This window comes from Aethina tumida, chromosome 8 (genome assembly GCF_024364675.1).
Source record: "Aethina tumida isolate Nest 87 chromosome 8, icAetTumi1.1, whole genome shotgun sequence".
NCBI lineage: Eukaryota > Metazoa > Arthropoda > Insecta > Coleoptera > Nitidulidae > Aethina > Aethina tumida.
In genome coordinates this window covers 6,507,046-6,527,578 of record NC_065442.1, presented here as the reverse complement: position 1 = coordinate 6,527,578, position 20,533 = coordinate 6,507,046, and the positions used below count along the sequence as shown (strand labels likewise).

Below are 20,533 nucleotides of genomic sequence, written 5' to 3'. Positions count from 1 at the left end.
ACATATTGATGAGTTAACCGAGTCGATTCAACGACAAAAATGGACATTTTGAACACGATTTGTTGATGAAGAGACGATGAATATTCGATCAGATCCGTTGACAGTATTAAAACTTGACGCGAAAAGTACGACAAAGGAAAGTTTGAACAATCATTATTCGTCGGAAATGATAAAATGCCAAATTCCATTTTCCAATATTTCCTCACTGTGTTCTGATAGTTCGTCGGTTATGATTGAAAGTAAAAATTCACTTTTTACACGACTTAGTAAGGCTTGTCCTAACGCGATTAACCTTCATTGCCCTTCTCATACATCCAATTTAATAGAAAAAACTGCTTGTAAACAAATGCCACCGTGGATTCATGAAGTAGTAACGTTCCTAATTAAATTTGTGCGTGATAGTCCGAAACGGGAGGCAGAATTTGAGTTTCTTTTTGGTAAGTTTTCAAAAGTTCGAATGCAAATTAATAAAAAATAATAGTACACGGTGGTTAACTCAACATCAAGCTATTGAATGTTTGTTGTTGTGTTGGTCGACCACAGTGGCTTATTTAGCTGATATGACGAACAAAAAAGGGGAAACAAAAACACAAATTCAAATAACGTTGACCCTAGAGTAAAACAAAATTTATACTAAAGCCTATCTGCACTTTTTGAAATTTATTTTAAATTATTTTAATATGCACAATGCCTTTTTTCAGTCATCGGAAACAAGGATTCATTTACTGTATAATTTCACAGAAATGTTGCTTGTCTCGATCCTGCGACGTTTCCTCAAACCTGGTTTTTAAGGCATTTCGACTGTATAAGAGAAATAAAACTTGATGTTTTGACCAATCATTTAGAAACTATCGATTGTGGTGAAGAATGTGACAACATCGTCAATAATTTGCTAGTTAGTTCTGAAGAACAACGAAAATTAAAAAGAGATTCAGTCGAATTGTTTGAAGTTTTACATTTCAGCTGCTGCAGCGATTTTGTCACATTAAGAAACACTACGCAACAATGATGACTTTTTGGCAAAATTAAATATTTTTGATTCTGAGAAAATTATCGATAACGTTTCAAACGATAATTTTAAAATAGTGTTAACTATATCTAAAATATTGAATGTAGACATCGACAGAGAAGATAAAGAATGGTGCGATCTTCCTAAACATATTTCTCAAAAAATGGTAAAAGAACTAAAAGATACAAATTTCGTTGTGGGATGAAACATATTTTCAACTTAGATAATGAAAACAATCATTTCAGTAATTTATTTAATATAATTAACGCGATTCGGTCGTTACCTAACTCGAATGCTGAAAGAACTTTTTCAGTTTTCCCTGATATTATTACAAAAAAAAAGAAACCGATTGGGTAAAGAGACAATAGCCGCATTAGTAACGTGTAAAATTAAATACCGTGGAGAACAACAAATTCAGAATTTGAATGTTAATGACAATTTACTTGCACGAATGACACCTCAATCTTTTTATAAAAGAACACGAAGTAAAGCCCCTCGCCAGCTTTCATATTGAGGAATCTGTCTCTGAAGTATCAACAGTCCTATAGAAATGTGTAAATCAATTCAGTAAAATATGAATTTATTTTATTGTACACCTCAAACTTATGTGGTACTTATGTGTACCAACCGTACCGAAAGGGTTAACCAATCGGTTCTTAAAAACATGTGACCTTCCTTACGGAGTAATGTGGACTACCAAATAGCTGCAGTGGCATTTATTTGTAGGGAGTTTCTAAGAGAAGGGCAGATTAATTATGTTAAGACCGCCTTGTTGTAAAATACTAAATAATTCTTCCTACCATCAATTTTACATTATCAGTGAACTAAAAGGAAATATTGCCATGCAGAATATGGTGTTAGAAAAGAGATTGTACAAACAAACTATCCGTGATGCTATTAAATTTCAATGTCAATAGTTCAGTTCGTATTCCATATTAGTCTTCTTCACCTTCCTTATATTACACCCGATTCTGACCATTGTTTGAATAATTAGGGTTTAAAGATCGACATTGATTGGAATTATTACTAATCTTGTCACATTAATTTCAGCATACTCTCATGTGTAACAATTACTCTACAAAATAATGTCTTCGTTGCAAAATGGTCAATTTACATTTCGTCAAAAATACTTTTTTCTGAGCTTATCACCGTCGTGTATGTTAAAATTATATTGCAATAAGGTCTTCGTTGCCGTTTGTTATTTGTATAATACGATGAAGTCAATATAGTTCACAATTTATTTCACATACATATATATGAAAGGAAATTCTCATATTTTATATTTAAAAATATGAATATTTTTTATATTGTATGTGCCCTTTTTATCAAAAAGTTCAACAAAAATTGAATATTTAAAAAAAAAGAAATAGAAACCTAATCTAACCTTAATTTTCAGAAAGTTCATTAAAAATAGAATATTTTCAAAAAAAAATTATCAATACTAAATTAATTGAAATATAAAATGACATTTTTTAGTTTTAATTGTTTCCTGCTATGTCAGGACCACCCCACTGTTTTTAGACCCTGCAGAAATTATAAATGAAGCAAACATGACAAATATTTATAATTTAGGCAGGTTCGGATTCCAAACAAATCTAGAAACAAGACATGGTTTGCTAAGGAATTCGACTCACTGTGTTCCCTGCAATATTTCCACGTCATTTACCAAAAGAAATGATAGTCAAGATGGTTATCAGTGGACCTGCAAGGGCTGCAGGAAAGCTCTGTCCGTCAGGAAAGATTCTTTTTCTTACTACCTCGGTGGAAAGTACGTATTTTGCTCCCCGGTTCCGCGACAGAAAATAGTATTTTTCTGTCGTGGAACCGGGGAGCAAAATACGTACTTTCGACCGAGGTAGTAAGAAAAATAGTATACACTACACGGGAAAAAAGTTTGAGATTCCTGTCCTGCGCGTCATACTGCCCGAGGCGTAGCCGAGGTAGTAAGAAAAATAGTATACACTACACGGGAAGAAAGTTTGAGAGCCCTGCGCCGGCTGCGCCTCGGGCAATATGGCGCGCAGTGCAGGAATCTCAAACTTTCTTCCCTTGTAGTGTAAAATACTATTTTTGCCTTAAGCCATTTAACACTTATGCAAATGCTTAGAATTTTATATTGCTGAGCAAATGATATGCCCCAGTAAACATTAAACGGGAAGCAAACATATCCAATGAATCAAGCCATATTATAGTTGACTGGTGCAGTTTCTATCGAGAACTTTGCGAAGAGCATTTAGAGGCCAATCCCCAGGTTTTAGGTGGCTGAGACGATGATGCTCAAGAGCCCAAAATGGTCAAAATAGATGAGTCTAAGTTTTTCCACCGAAAGTATCATCGGGGACGTTGGGTTCCCGACAGAAGTGCTGAAACACTTACAGCTATTATTGAAAGGTTAGTTGGTACAATTTTAGACATTTTTTCCAGAATATCCGACTTAGTTCTTTTTTTATAAAATATTTTGCTACTTTAATTGTTATAAATTAAACAGGTACATTTCACCTGGCACAATAATAGTGTCAGATGGTTGGAGGGCCTTTAACAACATAAATCAACATGAAGTCATTAACCATCAGCAAAATTTCGTTCATCCTGAAAATAATATGGTTCATACCCAAAATGTGGGGAACATGTGGATGCGTTGCAAAAGGACACTTTGTTGTCAATTTGGAACTACGGAAGATTTATTTCCCTCATATATACATGAATTTATTTGGAGAAATAAATTGCGAAACGAGGACCACTTCGATGCCATACTTAAGTGCATCAAACAACAATACCTTCTCTCATAATAAAATTTAATTCCGTATTTATGGTGTCATTTCATTTCTTTCTATCATTTCCAAACAAACCCATGATATAATAATAAAAAATAAATCATATTTACTCCAAATACGACTTATAACACAAATCGACAACACCGCCCGCAAATTAGAAGTAAAAAGGTCAGATAGGGACGATGTTATGTAAAAATATAAGAACCAACACTATACTGTTTACTACGGTTGTGGTTTCTGTGGTTATTCAATTTTTGCACACTAAAAAATTAAAAAAAAAAATAAATTTTTGAAATAATTAGTATTAAATGTTTTACTGTAATACACTTCTATTTTTATGTTTATTATAATGGTTGTGGCAATACGATATTTTGCAAGAGGGCCAAGCGAATATGGACGGAGAGGCAACAGCCGATGATAGACGTTCGGAATCGTCGAAAAGGCACGACCTTTATGTCTGGGGTTGTAGGGATTTTTAATGTTTAATTTTAAAAATTGGTGATGGAAATTCCCCAAAAATTTCCGAGATGTATAGGGAATATTTAGTGATTTTAGTAATTTACTAGATTTTAGAATGGTTTTTAGGTTAGAGAAGAGAGCATGGTCGAGGAAAGTTAGTAGTACTAACCAGGGCTAGGAAACTCTAATGGGTAAAATGGTTCATGAATTTTTACTGCCATCTATCGGGACTGGATATTACAATCATTTAAATTTCCACCAATCAGAAATAGCTCTCCCATCTCTCGGTCATCTATCCAGAAAGAAGCGTTATTCCCAAATTGAGTTAGCGTCGGATTTGATAATCTTTGTTTAGCGTTGCTTATTTCCATCAGGTGTGCGTTTTTTAAGGATTTTCCTCTCTCAATTGTGTTATTTGTGTTGTTTGTGTTAGCGTCCTTTTTATTTACCGGTATATTTATATTTTATAACTATGGGAAGAGTAAAACCATGCTGTGTACCTGGGTGCAACGATAGAAAGACAAAAAGGTAATATTAACCATTAAATATTATATTCTGTAAATAGTAAACCATGTAATTTAAATTATAGATACAGCATTACTACTAATAAAAAAACTCGCCCTATTTGGCTTCAAAGAATTAATAATGAGAAACTTTCCCAATTGGATGATAAACAAATAGGAAATTACCTTATTTGTGGTTTACATTTTGAGGATAGCTGCAAAGAAGCTAATGAAAAACTACGAATTGGTGCCTTACCATCACTTTATTTACCTGGTAATTTTTAGTATTAGAGTTAAGTTTTAATGTTCTTTAAATATATTTTTGTAGGATACGTAAAAACGCAAAATGATAATTTTTTGCCTCCATCCCCTCCTGAAACCCTTACATCAACTCCTAAAAAATAAAAGGTAACTTTTTTTTTTCAAAGTCATGACATAAATTAATCATATTTATTTTAGAAAATGTGGGTACTACTTCTAATGTAGGATTTAGTCCTGTAAAATCAGTATTAAAACCTACAAAAATTTATAGCAGAAAACGGGTATTCAGAGTTATGGAAAATAATACAGAGTTAAACGTTATCCAAGAACCTGAAAATCCTTCAACTTTGAATACTTCAATGGCATCCTCCATGCTGAGTTATGATACAACAATGGCAGCAGAATATCAGCAAATTCTTCCCAAAAGAAGTAAGTTGAAATATATTAATGGCAGGGGTAGATTGTAGATACCAGTGTTTTTATGATTTGTCTCATTTTTCATTTTTACTTTTGCAGCCTTAAACCACTTTTTTGTTTGCATTCTTAAAAATATTGGTATGTTAAGAAAAGTTTTTTCATAAAAATCATATAAATTAAATTTAGAGCCATAGATTAGTTAAATTTGTCAGTAGATCAACTATAATTATCACATAATATTTTTGCTTCATTTAAAAATTTCTTATTAATTTTTTGTTTATTTAAAACTTATTTTCAGATCCAAGGAGAGCAACCAAATTAAATAAGAAATACATTGAATTGAAGTGCACAGTACAAAAAATTACAAGAGCAGCTAAGAGGGCACACAAAAAACATTTAGAAACAAAACAAAAATTAAAACTTATAATGGCAAATAGAAACCTCACAAATGTTTTGAAGGATGTTAATGACACCACTGTAAGTTTTATTGAGAATCAGATTCATAACCAAAGATTGAAACCTAAAGGGAGGCGATTGACTATGGAAGATAAAATTTTTGCTTTGTCTGCATTTAAGCAGTGGAAAAGGGTACAGGTTCCTTTCCAAAATTTTTAGTTTACCTAGCCGTAAGACTCTTTCCAATCTCTTAAGCCAAATTCCATTCCATTGTGGAATTAATGAGAAGTTTTTTAAACATTTAAAGAGTGTGGTGGGTAAAATGAAAAAAATTGATACTTACTGTGTCCTAATGTTCGATGAAATTTTTTTGGGTAGTGGCATTTCATACAATCCCAAAAAAGATTTTGTAGAAGGTTTTGTTGATTTTGGAGCCAATGATAGGCGATCAAACTTTGCTAATCACGCTCTAGTTTTCATGCTGAAATGTGTTCATAAAAGTTGGAAACAACCCAACTTGTCACTACAGTATGTGATCAAGGAGCAACAAATAATGCTGCCATTAATGTTTTATTAAATGAGACGAATACTTAAATGTATAAAAGAAAATATTGAAAACAAATTTCAAGGGTATTTAATTGATGGCAAACAAATCGTCCATTTGTTTGATCCTCCCCATTTGCTAAAAGGTGTCCGAAATTCTTTATTAAATAAATTATTATATTTTAAGCAAGATGGGTTGGATAAAGTTGCTTCTTGGTCACATATTATAGATATTTATAAAATGGACCAGAAAATGGGGAATTTTGGTCAGTTTTCAAAGTTAACAGACGAACATATCTTACCTCACAAAATAAGAAAAATGAGGGTAAAAAACTGTACACAAGTGTTTAGTAGCACTGTTGCTACAGCTCTGAAAATTAGGGCTGAAATCAGTAAGGAACTGACACAAACTTCTCAATATTTTGTGAGCCCTAAGGCAACAGAAACAGTAGATCTTTTACTAATTTTTGATCAACTCTTTGATGGTGTCAATGGCAGTGCGATAAATTCTCATGTAGGAAAAGATTTAAGAAGTGTGGTGACATTCAAATCTAAGCATTTCATGTTTTGGCAACAATCCCTTCCAATTCTAAAATCAATGTATTTTAATTCCCCTCCTTCTTCCCATCAAATTGTCACACCATCACTAAAAAATTGGCATTTTACACTTCGTGGCTTCATATATTTATCGAAAAAGTTATTAGGCATGGGATTTAAATTCATTAGTCCCAGGTCTTTTAACCAAGACCCTCTTGAAAACTTCTTCGGTCAAATAAGAAGTCATGGAGTAAGAAATGTCAATCCAACGTGCACCTGCTTTATCTCCTCAACCAAAGCTTTAATAGTAAACAATTTTATGTCATCACACTCCCCAAGTTTTAACTGTGAAGAGGATTTATCGACTGGGACATTGGATAGTTTAAAAGACCTCATTGCACAAGAAGCAATAGTGAGTCAAACAGCGAAATTGATTTTGTTTCAGAATACCATCACACTCTGTATAAAACATCAGATTTGTCTACACCATATGTAGCTGGTGCAGTTATTAAAAAAATGTTTAAAAAACTATCATGTCTTAATTGTAGAAAGTTAATGGTAATTGAAAGAAATCTTCCGCAAAATAGGTTCACTAGGCGAAAACGTTATCTTCGTGGATTGCTTTCTGAACCAACAAGCGAGTTTACGAATATTTTTCACAATATTTCTTCTATGGTTTTTAACATCCTTCCAAACATAATTCATAAAATTAATTTAAAAAAAATTATATTAAAATGTGTTCAAACAAGAAATTCAGAAGTAGAAACTTTATTTTGTACGATGCATAAAAATTTAAAATTGTTTTTTTATAAAATTGTTATAAATATTTGTTTATTTTATTATATAAAAATTATAAATAATTTATTAAAAGGGAAAGATAGTAGGCATAAGAATTTTGACAATTTAGCAATTAAAGCTTTTTCTAAATGTTTAAAAATGAAAAAATAAAAAATGTGTATTAATAGTCTGAGTTTTTTATTAAAAATATTATTTTAATAACTAAAAATAAAAAATTAATATAAACCTAGACCTATAGGATTCCCCTAATACTTGGCGGGTTATTTTAGAACTGTTTAGTCCCAATAGATGGCGCTGTCCACGTTTATTTGGTTACCAAAATTTACTACAGAGTTAGTAATCTATAAGTGTATAGTCTTTGCTTTGAGAAAGTATATTTCTGGTAATCTGGAATCTTTTTATATACCACTATATATAATTTAATTGTTTGTATTTGTTATTGTATATTATTTTACATAGCTTGTTACAATGGTGTTTATTTAAATTGTTCAATCATTGAATTTAATGTAAAATTTTTCTTAATTCATTTCATTTTTGCTGGTTAGTTATTATTTTTGCCAAATTTCATAAAGTTGCTAATATTAATGAAATCAAAATAGTATTTTTCTTACTACCTCGGTACGTATTTTGCTCCCCGGTTCCACGACAGAAAAATACTATTTTCTGTCGTGGAACCGGGGAGCAAAATACGTACTTTCGACCGAAGTAGTAAGAAAAATAGTATACACTACACGGGAAAAAAGTTTGAGATTCCTGCCCTGCGCGCCATATTGCCCGAGGCGTAGCCGAGGTAGTAAGAAAAATACTATTACACTACAAGGGAAGAAAGTTTGAGATTCCTGCGCTGCGCGCCATATTGCCCGAGGCGTAGCCTATTTTCTGTCGTGGAACCGGGGAGCAAAATACGTACTTTCGACCGAGGTAGTAAGAAAAATACTTTCAGGTATATATATAATAATAATATAATAGAATAAATTTTATAATGGATTTTTCTCAGCAATCTCTAGTTTTTGGTTATAATAATAAATATTGTAGTTATTCTAAATGTTCTAACAAATATCTTATTAATGTTAAAAACTTCAATTTTAAGAATAAGTCGTTTTACTGTTCCACTACACATTTTTCTACAGTTCTTTCTACTTCTATTAGTATTAACAATGTTCAAGTAGCCAATATTCCTAGTTCTAGTTTTTGCCCTATTCTTTCAAATAATTCATATGGTAAACCTGTATCTTCCGTTTGTGTTAAAACTACAATTAGTAATAATAATGCTGAGAAGAATTCTTTGTTGTATAAGATGCATCGAAATACTATTTCCAAAATTTCAAAATTAAAAGCTTAAATTAAGATTAGAAAACATTTGTTTTGATTTAATTCTGGTTATATAGTATGTATATTTTAATGTTTTTTGTTTTTACCATTGATATATAATAAAGTTGATGTGAAATATTTAATTGTTTTGTTTTTATATACCTTTGGAAAAACCTAACCTATACACATTTGAAATTGAAAATTTTAAATGAAAGGTTTCCCGCCCTAAAAAAGTGACAGATAAACAAAATATGTAAGAAAAGGCAACACCGCATTCAAAATGGCAACAAAATTTTCACGGTTCCTTAGAAACTGACTGTTTGTCGGTGGATACGAAATTTTAATGAAGAAAACCGGACAAGTGCACTTCCAAGAACTGGCCGAAAAAGAGTGTTGGAAGATGCTCAAATCCAAGAGGTCATACAGACCTTCGATCTAAATGGGTTTGAGCACACCTCGACTTTGGCTGGTCAGTTTGGTGTGTCCACACAAACAATTAGGAGGACGTTACACAGAAAGGGTCTCCATAACAGGCGGCCAGCAAAAAAGGTGGCTCTCACGGATAACCAAAAAGGTGTTCGTCTAGCATTTGCTAGAGAGTATTTAAATTTCGATTTCAGTACAACGATATTTACCGATGAAAAATGATTCAAGTCTTCTCAAACCGAAAGAATTCAACTGTGGCGTCGAAATGGTACTCGTAACGCTGAAGATAATATTATTAGTAACAACCAATCCGGCCGTACATTAGCGAATTTTTGGGGTAGAATGAGTGTTGCTATCCCAGGAGAGCTTGAGTTCACTCCTGGTCGTGCCACCTCTCATGATTACATCGAGGTGCTAGAGGATGTCATGCTACCCTCTGTTTCAATGCGGTGTATTCGGTAGAAGATCTACCATCGGGCAATACCGCTCCACAAGCCAGTGGTGGTCCTTGAACCTTCCTCAGATTGGGCTTGTTCTTCCGGATCCAGTTGACAGGGGGCTGGCATCTTTGTCAGTCCCGTCTTCTGGTTTAATTCACCCGTATATGTTAAATATACGCCCTTTTCCCCATATGTGCAATCACATATGTTAAACATTTGGTCATGATCTCCGGATCGGTACCCGGAGAGGGGTTTACACTTTCCCCTCTGTCCCAAAAAAGGTAGATCTACCAATCATCAATTTTGTTGATGACAACTGCCCAATACACCGTGCACACATAGTGCAGAGTGGCTCCTTGAACACCACGAAATTATTCGAATTAATTGACCTCCAAAGTCACCAGACCTCAATCCCATTGAGAATTTTTGGGGGTTAATTGTTCAGAGGTGGGACAACAGGAATGAACGCAGCTCTCAGAATTAACAAGAACACCACATGGAAACCTGGGAGAACGTTAGGAGCACTAATTATTGAGCGAATTTCGTTGGTTCCATGGGCCAGCGTTTACGCCAATGGTGATCACACCAAATATTAAAATTGTTTTTAATAAACTTTTTTGACTATTCGGGAATATTATATTTTTGTTACTTTTTTACATCAGTATTGTACTGACATCGAAATTTATGTAATAGCAATAATAACATATAATTTATGTTATACTTGTTTTTCGTTTCAAAACGTGTTTTTGAAAAATATGTTTGTTAGTAAAATTAGTTTATAGATATTAGTACAAAACAACATTTTGAGCAACAAATCACCACAACATTTGTAACATCCGACTAAATAAATAAGTTGTACCAGTAACCATCAATATTTTTGCCCTAACAACGACGGAAAAGAGAATATTCACAAACGACACAATAAAATCCTAAAAGAATGAATGCTATTGCACAAGATTTAATCGCTAAATTCGGTCTGCGTATCGTGCGCAGCGCTGAGCACACCTCCAAAAAATATCGGTTGTGAGCAACGACGAACACTACAAGCAAAAAAATGAACCTTGAGGTGAGAATGCAATTCTGTAGCCGATAGTACGTCCTGGATAGATTCATACTGATCAACCGCAAAGACAACATTATCGACATAAGTTTCTTAAAACAAATTTTTTTTAAGAGTAATTCAAACATTTTATTCAGACTCTAAAACTAGTCTGATGGAGATTTGTGAAGGATTATCAATCGGTACTAGTAAGTACCGTAGTAACGTAGTAACGCTCGTGTCAAGAACATATTTAGCTACATCTGCAGTTTATAATCTCGTCATTTCCAAAGCTGTATATGATGAAAAATATTTAGTTTCAGATTGTGATTCAAATGAAAGTCCAACGGAATTTACCGTTTCTGGTGATGGGACTTAGAACAAAAGAGGTTGTAATTCTCTATTCGGAGTTACTACACTAGTTGCAAAAAATTGCAAGAAAGTTGTTGATACAGTTGTCAAATCTAGTTTCTGTCAAGGATGTAATCTTTGGAAAACTAAAAAAAATAATGAAATTTCTGCGTATGATTGGTATGAAGATCATGAAGAATTTTGTACAATAAACCATAAAGGAAGTACAAGCAAAATAGAAGTAGATGCTGTTGTCGAGATGTTCTGTAAATCAGTTGAAAAACACGGAGTGAAATTCACATATATCGGAGATGGTGTTACAACAAAGACTTTCAAAGGCATACTCGATATGGATCCTTATGATGGTAATTAATTAGTAGAAAAAAAAAGAATGGGTAAGACATGTGCAGAAAAGTACGGGTGCAAGGCTACGGAAAGCGTAGAAAGGTGACAAAGGAATTGGTGGAAAAGGAGAAGGCAAATTAACTGATAAAGTTATTAATAAATTGTGTTTATATTATGGTTTAGCGATTCACCGGCACCCTGATTTTGTTGAAAACATGAAAAATGCAGTTTGGACTACTTATTACCATAATAGTTCTACGAATGAAGATCCAAAAACATATGTATTGCCCACCTGGTGCGGAAAGTTGGTGTACGTGGCAAAAAGCTGAATCTGAGGATACCTTAGAGGAGCTTCAACATGAAAATCTTCCTTTGTGTGATAGTTTTGGAAATTATAAAACCAATTTATGGGAGTTTATCATCAGAGGAATTATTAACTCGATGTTTAGGTTCTGAAACTCAAAATAATAATGAGTCTCTAAACTCGTTGATTTGGACTTTCGGGCCAAAACATTCATTCCGGAACTCAGAAAATTGAGATAGCAACACATTGCTCTTTGCATTTTTAATGAAGGTTTCAATCCTATTTTAAAAATGACTACGCTTATGGGAGTGAAAATTGGTTCGGAAGCTCGTTCATTTGCTGTGGGACGAGACAAGGCCCGGATTGACCTCTCCGAAATACGAACATCCAACGCTTCAACGGAGGCCAGAACTATCCGATTGGAAGAGAAAAACGCGGAAAATAGTCTTTTCTAAGTCGAAGAAGCAATGATGTACTTAAAATTTAGTTTATCCTCATGTTTAATTACGAGTTTTGAGTTGTTAAATAAAGCTGTTTATTTAAACATTGTGTTATCATCTTGTGACCAGAATCACACGCAAAATTCAACAGAAGTAACAACTCTATACTCAAGAGACGATCGATTCAACACCACCAATAACATCTCCAATCCGAAATCGAAAAGAGAAAATTTCGAAATCAGTGATAAACTTAGTAAATAGGATAAAAGAGGTAAAATTTCTAAACACAACGATATAACGTTAAACCAAAAACACATTAAAATGGACCTCCTGAATTCTCGTTGAAATAAATAGAAAACATCTTGAATCCAACTGACACATAAGAGATAAATAAACCATAACAACTGAGCTACGGATAACTTTCAACAACAAATTTTAAACTAAATTCAGCCTTTAGATACTTGTTATAATTATCAATTCATCAACTCCAATGTTCAAAGATCAGCAGGTTATAAACCTTAGTTGAGACAATTGAACAGGTACAGAATTGGATATACAGTAGGAAAAACATTTGAGCCGTCTAAATTTAGAGAGAGACATCAGTGCCCCAGTTTAGGACACTAGAAGCCTGTCCCAAACTGCGAAACTTACTGTCTCTATTGTACAAGTTGTCTCTTTCAGGATTCAGATGGATCAAACTCTTTTAGTATTGTATATTGTTAAAGTAATAAATTACATTGTTACAAATTACATACTAAATACATATTACTTATGAAAGTCCACACCTGGAGCAGCAACTCGTCCTTATGTCAATATACAAATGAGTATAGACTACTAATGTTCTAAGAGTTTGAACCCGAGTTCGCTCAATTATTTTGGTGTACTAAAAGATTGATACAATCAATTGGTTCGACTGGTTGAAGAAAGTAAGTCTCGATGAGTGGTTTCCGTGATCCGTGAAGTGATCCGAATACCTAAAACAAAAAACGTTTTAATTTTTTTATGACCTAAATGTTTAGACTGTAGAGAGTCTCTTAATTCTCAATTCAAAAATGGAGTATAACAAATTAATATTAAAAATAAAATAATAAATTTGAATTATTGTTTTCAAATTTACTAAAAAATATAAAAAATAAAATCATAATACAACACACTGAAAACTTTACTATTTAATTCTCAGAACTGACCATAATTTATTGCAATATGACAAAATATTAATTTTGACATTTTCAGTTTTATTTAGTATTTTTTAAACTAACAATTTAACAATGCATTGAGAATGATTAATATACTTTTTTAAATAAATGTACTTGAGAATTTACAGAAAATATTTAAAAATTATTTTTAAAGGTAAAATTTAAAAGATATTAAATTTCACGAAGATATCTTTTATCTGAAAATATACAAGAATTTAATTATTGATATTTACAATCAACATTCAGTAACGAAACATACATAACATAAAATTTGAAATTCAGTAAGAAAATTTTAAATTAGTCAAATGATCAACTATGAAAATAAAGATGAAAATGAAACAAAATCAATTAATTAGATAAACAAAAATCTTCAAAATTCAGCAAATAATATTTGAAATTAAACAAAATTGAAATTTTACAAATTTGATATTTGATAGTGAAAATATAACAAATTAATAGATTATATAAACAAAAGTCATCAAATGTCATCAAATGTAATTTGAAACTAGACAAATTTGAAAATTATTATCGGGTAACTTGAGAATTTTAAGCTAAAAGTTACTGAAAGAACTTTAGAAAAATCTTAAATTCAATTATTCCGTTTGAAATAAAAAAAGTTGGACATATTTTGTTGAGTAGAGCCTATAGAAAAGGATCTCAAAAAGTCTCCTCTAATTAATCTGGAAATAATTATGACAGTTAAAATATCTGTATACTTAAAAGGGATGCACAATAAATAAAATTAAAACAAAATTATAAAATTTAAATTAAGCTTAAAAAATTATGCCAGTTTAATTGTTCATTTGTCCTCAATAACTTACAATTTGGTGGAATGCTTTTTAATATGTTAGTCCAATGCTAATAGCAAAAAACAATATTAATTATTTATATAATAGATAAATTAAAGAATATACTATTATTATTATTATTTATTTGTGATAATTGATCTGATTTAAATGACTAAAAATAATTACTAATTATACATATTTATACAGAGCACGTAATATACGTTATGTAAATAACCATTTTTGAACAGTTAAAATTTGTAATATTGGCTTTAACATGACAAGATAAAATTTTAAAATTGTTAGATTATATGTCCAATTTCTTTATATCCATATATTATTCATATATCACTCAAAATTTATTTCAACGATACAAATCTGACAAAATAAGGTAACAGTAAATGTGAATCTGACCTTTTATAAAAATATATAGTATAGGCAACATTTAAAACAGAAAAGACACCTTGGAGGTAACTTGTGATAACTGATCATATATAAATAACCAAAAATAATTGCCTAGAATACATATTTATATTAAACATATGCACAACAATTTTGAACAGTTAAAATTTGTAAGATAATCTTACGTACAATAAGAAAAAATTTAAAATTTATTAAACTTATCTTCATATTATCCACATATTAATGAAAATTTATATTTTTACAATAAAAAACTGAACGGTTGTAATCGTACACATAATCGTATGATACTATGAAAAATTAGTTTATGGTAAATGTAAGCTGACCTTTTGTACTTGCATGTCTGATTCATTTCATTTCCTTTCTTCATAAAATAACACCCCAGTTTAACTTTTGGTTTGTCCTAAGGAACTTACAACTTGGTGGGAAGCTTTTTAGTTCCTTGGTTAAATGCTGAAAACGAAAAATCGATATTAGTTTTTCAATTTATTAATATAATTTTATATAATAGTTAAGTTAAAAATTAAGAGTAATTTATATACTAAATTACTGTGAGTGACAAATATAATATATATAATAACATTTAAAACAATAGAAACCTTGGAGGTAATTTGTGATAACTGATCATATTTAAATAAGAAAAATAATTGCCCAGCATACATATTTGTACTAAAACATACACAACAATTTTGAACAGTTAAAATTTGTAAGATAACCCTTAGTACAATAAGATTAAATTTAAAATTTATATGACCATATGTCTAACATTTACTTATCCATATATTAATGAAAATTTATATTTTTACAATACAAAACTGAACTGTTGTAATAGTGCTTTTAAAAACACATAATCAGTATGATACCATACTATACATTTTTTTTATAGTAAATGTGAGTCTGACCTTGTATATTTACATTTCTGATTCATTTTATATCCTTTCCTCATAAAATGACATGCTGTTTTAAGTTTTCATTTGTCCTAAGCAATTTTCAACTTGGGGGGAAGCTTTTTAGTTTTATGGTTAAATGCTGAAAACAAAAAATCGGTATTAATTATTAAAATTATTAAAATAATTTTATATAATAGTTATACGTAAGACTTCATTATTTATTTATCTACATACTAATGAAAATTTATATTTTTACAATACATAACAGAACGGTTGTAATTATACTTAAAAACACACAATCGGTATCATACAAAGCAAAATTAGTTTACAGCATATGTATATATAATAAGTATATTTTATACTTACGTTTCTGATTCATTTCATTTCCTTTCTTCCTAAAATTTCATGCCAGTATAACTTCTCATTTGACCTAAGAAACTTACAAGTACTGAAAAGTTTCTTCGTTTCTTGCGACGTTGCTAAAATTAAAAATTCAGTATAGATTATTGAATATAATAAAATAGTTGTCATTAAAAGCACCTTAAGTTTATATACATGAATAACTGAACAAAGAGTAAGTAAACAACCCAAAACACCTTATACCTTCCCTGATGTACTATCGCGTTCATAAGTGGTCTGCCACTTCAATGACGTCAGGCCGTAAACGGTCACATTCAGTATTACCGTGCACTGCCGACTCGATGTGGTGGGGAGTCGCCACTGCCGAGACGGCAGATACAGAATGTGACCGTTTACGGCCTGACGTCATTGAAGTGGCAGACCACTTATGAACGCGATAGTACACAGCACCACGATGACATCAAAGAGTTGCGGGTTGCAAACTAGACAGACAATAATATTGTTAACATTATAATTTTATCCACTCTACAAAATTTAAAAATTATTTAAATTTTGCAATTTTTTATAATTTATATCGTAACCTAATGTATTAGGAAAATATTGTATATTGAAAATTAAGACGACAATCAATACAAAAAAGACGCCTTGAAAGTAACTTGTGACAACTTGTGAATATTTATTCAGAGCACAATCATAACATTTTTGAACAGTTAAAATTTGTCTAATTTGTCTAGATGTTTTCTTATAGAATTTTTGCAATCCCATCGCAATTGATCTTATGAACGATAGCTAATCAATTTGGTGCACATTCAAGATTTAATCGATTAGACCATGTGATTGTTTACCAAAATAAACAAACACGTTGTGGAATGTAACATAAAAACTTATATTTTATATGCATAAAGTGTAAAGTAGTATTGCATCCCAAAGAATGCCTTTATAATTATCACATAATGTAACATTATGTATCATGTATATTTTTTATAAAATGAAATTCCGTTGTTTCTAAAATCTATCATTCCTTTAAAAAAACGTCTTTATTTACATAACGAATACTTGAATTTGAATTTTAAATACATACTGCGAAAAACTCACGAAGATATTTTAACAATGAATCCAGCAATATTTTTGATTGAAAATATGCAAGAATTTAATTATTGATATTTACAATCAACATTCAGTAACGAATTAAAAATATTAATTCTACAATGTGATATTAAAAGAGTAGCCGGAAGTAGGTATTCACAATAATGAACTATTTTAATTAAGAAAAAGGAAGAGTAAGTGAATATATTTTACAAATCGACACGTGTATTCTTCTTTGTTGATTTTCATTTATTTTAATATTGTATCTGTGCATCAAAATTAATGTATTTTACTTTGTTCCACTAAGAATTTCTGAAAATTTCTATTTTTAATGGGACAAACTATAGATTAGTTGAAATGACGCACCGTGTTAGAAGAAAAAATATATAACAGATTTGCAAAAAAAAACACAAACGGTCACCAATATGAAACAATAATGTGTAGTAAATTTGATAAAAAAATAGCTCCTCTTATGTAGTAGTAGAAAAAAAAAACAATTTTCGATATGCATATATAATTCCTAAAAAACAATGTATAATAGTTACAACTTCAGTCTTTCGTAAGAAATGATTTTCAATATTAACACACTATAAGCGGGTCGGGTAAAAATATCCGTCTCGAGAACTGTTGATTGTTAGCTGGTCGGGTAATTTTTACCTTTTTGAATGTACTTACTTTAAAAGCGTGGTGAGACAATTTTATTCTATTGGTTTACATACGAACTGAAAGAATTATCCCTTATTTTTTGTTATAGTTCAACAACTTAGTTTGGATCATTTTGCTACCCGCCAATAGTGTGTTAACATACACTAAAATAAGATCAATTTTATTCCTAAATTATAATCCAACTAAACTTTTAATATGTATTGTTTAGCGTTTATGTTTTTTATTATTTTTTAATTAAATTTAATAGATTTATTATATTATATATTTTAAATTTGTTAATTAAATTTATTTGTTGTGTTTATATTAGAAAAATATTTATATATAAACTAATGGAGACGTTTTACTAGGAATTAATCATAAGCAAGCTATTGCCAAGAAGAATAATTGCTAAAACAAAAATGGTAATCATACTGAAGAAAAAAATAAACAAACAAATAAACTTGTAAATTATGTGAAGTGATTGATTTTATTTGTATTACAAATATACTAATGCAAAAATATTGAAATTAATTTTAAAAAATTGATTATTTTGTTATGTTAATCTTGGTTTATTGAACAATTTGTTAACCGTATTATGATATAGTAATTCAAATAATGTTAAGAATGTAATCAATATTTTTATCAGTATTTCAATTTTATTTGCTTTTACATTTTTGACAATAAAAAATAGAGTTAGTTTACAAGAAATTAATCTACTTTTAGAAGGTCAATATATTGTTTAATGTTAGGCTTTTTTTTATTGTTTTAATTAAATTTTATAGATTTATCTTATATAAATCTTTTAAATAAATTTATTTGTTGTGTTTATTTTAGAAAAATATTGTTTTTTCTTCATACCATGCCTGGATGATTATGATATGATAACAACAATAAATAAATTGTTTACATAGAAAAAAATTAAAATTTGGTTATTTAATTTTTTGGTTAGTTAAAATTTAATATATTTTTTGTAATATGAAACAGTATGTATGAAACTGGACAGTCTGGAACCCGATATATTAAATTATCGACAAATCTTACTATGGTACTATAAAACGAAATATAACTTGTTTGAATAGTAGACAATACCTAATGGGAATAGTTGAAACAAGAAACGATTTTAAGTACTAAAAGACAACAGTTTATCATGGTGGTGGAAAGACGGGGTGTTTTTCGGCATCTGGTACAAGTCGCATTGTACAAATTGAAGATAAAATGTACCGTTTGTCTATAAAAAATTATTTGCTAGTCATGTCAAGTACAAAAAGTGTAACATTAGTTACACGTATTTTCAATAGAACGTGTGAAATCTAAGTTAAATAACATAAAAAGTATTTTTCCTTCCATCAATAAAACATTAATATTAAGATCCGGTGGTCTAAATATAATCCTTAATTATTTTAATATAATTATTATTTTTTATTTTAGTATATTAATTAAATGGAGAATTTATTTAATTAATATGTACGGTCAGGGACAGATTAGTTAAAGTTACATTTCGAATTCAGAATGGCTTGTTTGTTACTGTACATTGTTACTGTCCCTCCTAATTTTGAGTTTATATATTTTAATGTTTAAATTTTAAATTAATTACTTTTGATGTTTATAGATTGATTATATAATTTATTTATATTGATAGAATTTATTTTAGAACTTTTATACGATATGAATATAATTCTTAATTACCAACATTTTATATCATAATTAATTAAAATTTCTTTTAAAATAAATATATCAGAAATTGGACAACAATTAGATGCTATTATACGAATTAAGCAATCATGACTGTAACTATAAAACAGTTGTATACATTAATATCCGACTCAAAATGCATAATGAGAACGCAGCAGTATTCTTAATTTGCCAAAAAATAATCACACGAATCTATTGCAACAATACATCTGAAAACATTTATTTACTATCGTCGCATTTGAACACTTGTACAGTTTGTAATGCTCTCCCATCAACTCCCACACATTCACTGCAAGCGAATATAGCCCGCAGGGTGTAACCACAGATTTGTCGCTGGCTGTACATATGTAAATAGTAAACAGTTGAACACTTTTATAAATAGCAAAATAAATGCTCACAAACCACAAATAATTTAACTTGTAGTTTGAATTGCATTAGGGTCTTCTTAAAAACCTTCAGTTTAATTGAAATGTCTTAAACCACAATATAAAAAATAAAAAATTACAACTCTCATTAAATATTCAGATCTTTTTACTAAAGTGTGAACTATAGTCTATATACAAAATTGTCTGATTTACGTTCTACACCTCTGGATGAGTAATATACACGTTAGGAATGTGATAAAGTGGATTCTACTAAGCTAAAAACTGAATGTTGGAATATTCTTACCGACCAATTGCGTAGAATTCGGCTCATCGAATGACCCACCAACAATCACGGAACAACCTAAACTGAGCATTCGCAATTTAGTGGGGGTTTTTGACGAAGATTGCTCTGTCGTCAATATTACGATTTCTGCGCATATAGAAACGGACTTGCTTCGGCACGAACCAACCGCTGTCGCTTTTTCGGCGTGCGACAAAGGGACCTAATTATTGGGTTCGTGAGTGTCGGCGTAAATTTTAATATTTAGTTGAAAGCCTGTAAACATCTTAGCGTAGCGACGCAAAAGGAAACTCCGTCGCCAATTTGGAACTGCAGAAGATTTATTTCTCTCATATATAGATGAATTTATTTGGAGAAATAAATTCCGAAACGAGGATCACTTCAATGCTATACTAAGTGCATCACACAACAATACCCTCTCTTATAATAAAATTAAATTC

At 30.5% G+C, this 20,533-nt stretch overlaps 1 protein-coding gene across 1 annotated transcript; it reads left to right on the top strand.

Annotated features, from left to right (window-relative positions):
• Nucleotides 1-4,591: 4,591 nt before the first annotated feature.
• Nucleotides 4,592-5,150, top strand: LOC126266424 (uncharacterized). The gene is made up of 3 exons (XM_049970322.1): nt 4,592-4,770; nt 4,832-5,019; nt 5,074-5,150. Exons 1-3 carry the CDS (start codon nt 4,715-4,717, stop codon nt 5,148-5,150), a joined length of 321 nt encoding a protein of 106 aa, XP_049826279.1. The 5' UTR covers nt 4,592-4,714.
• The last annotated feature ends 15,383 nt before the right edge of the window (nt 5,151-20,533 follow it).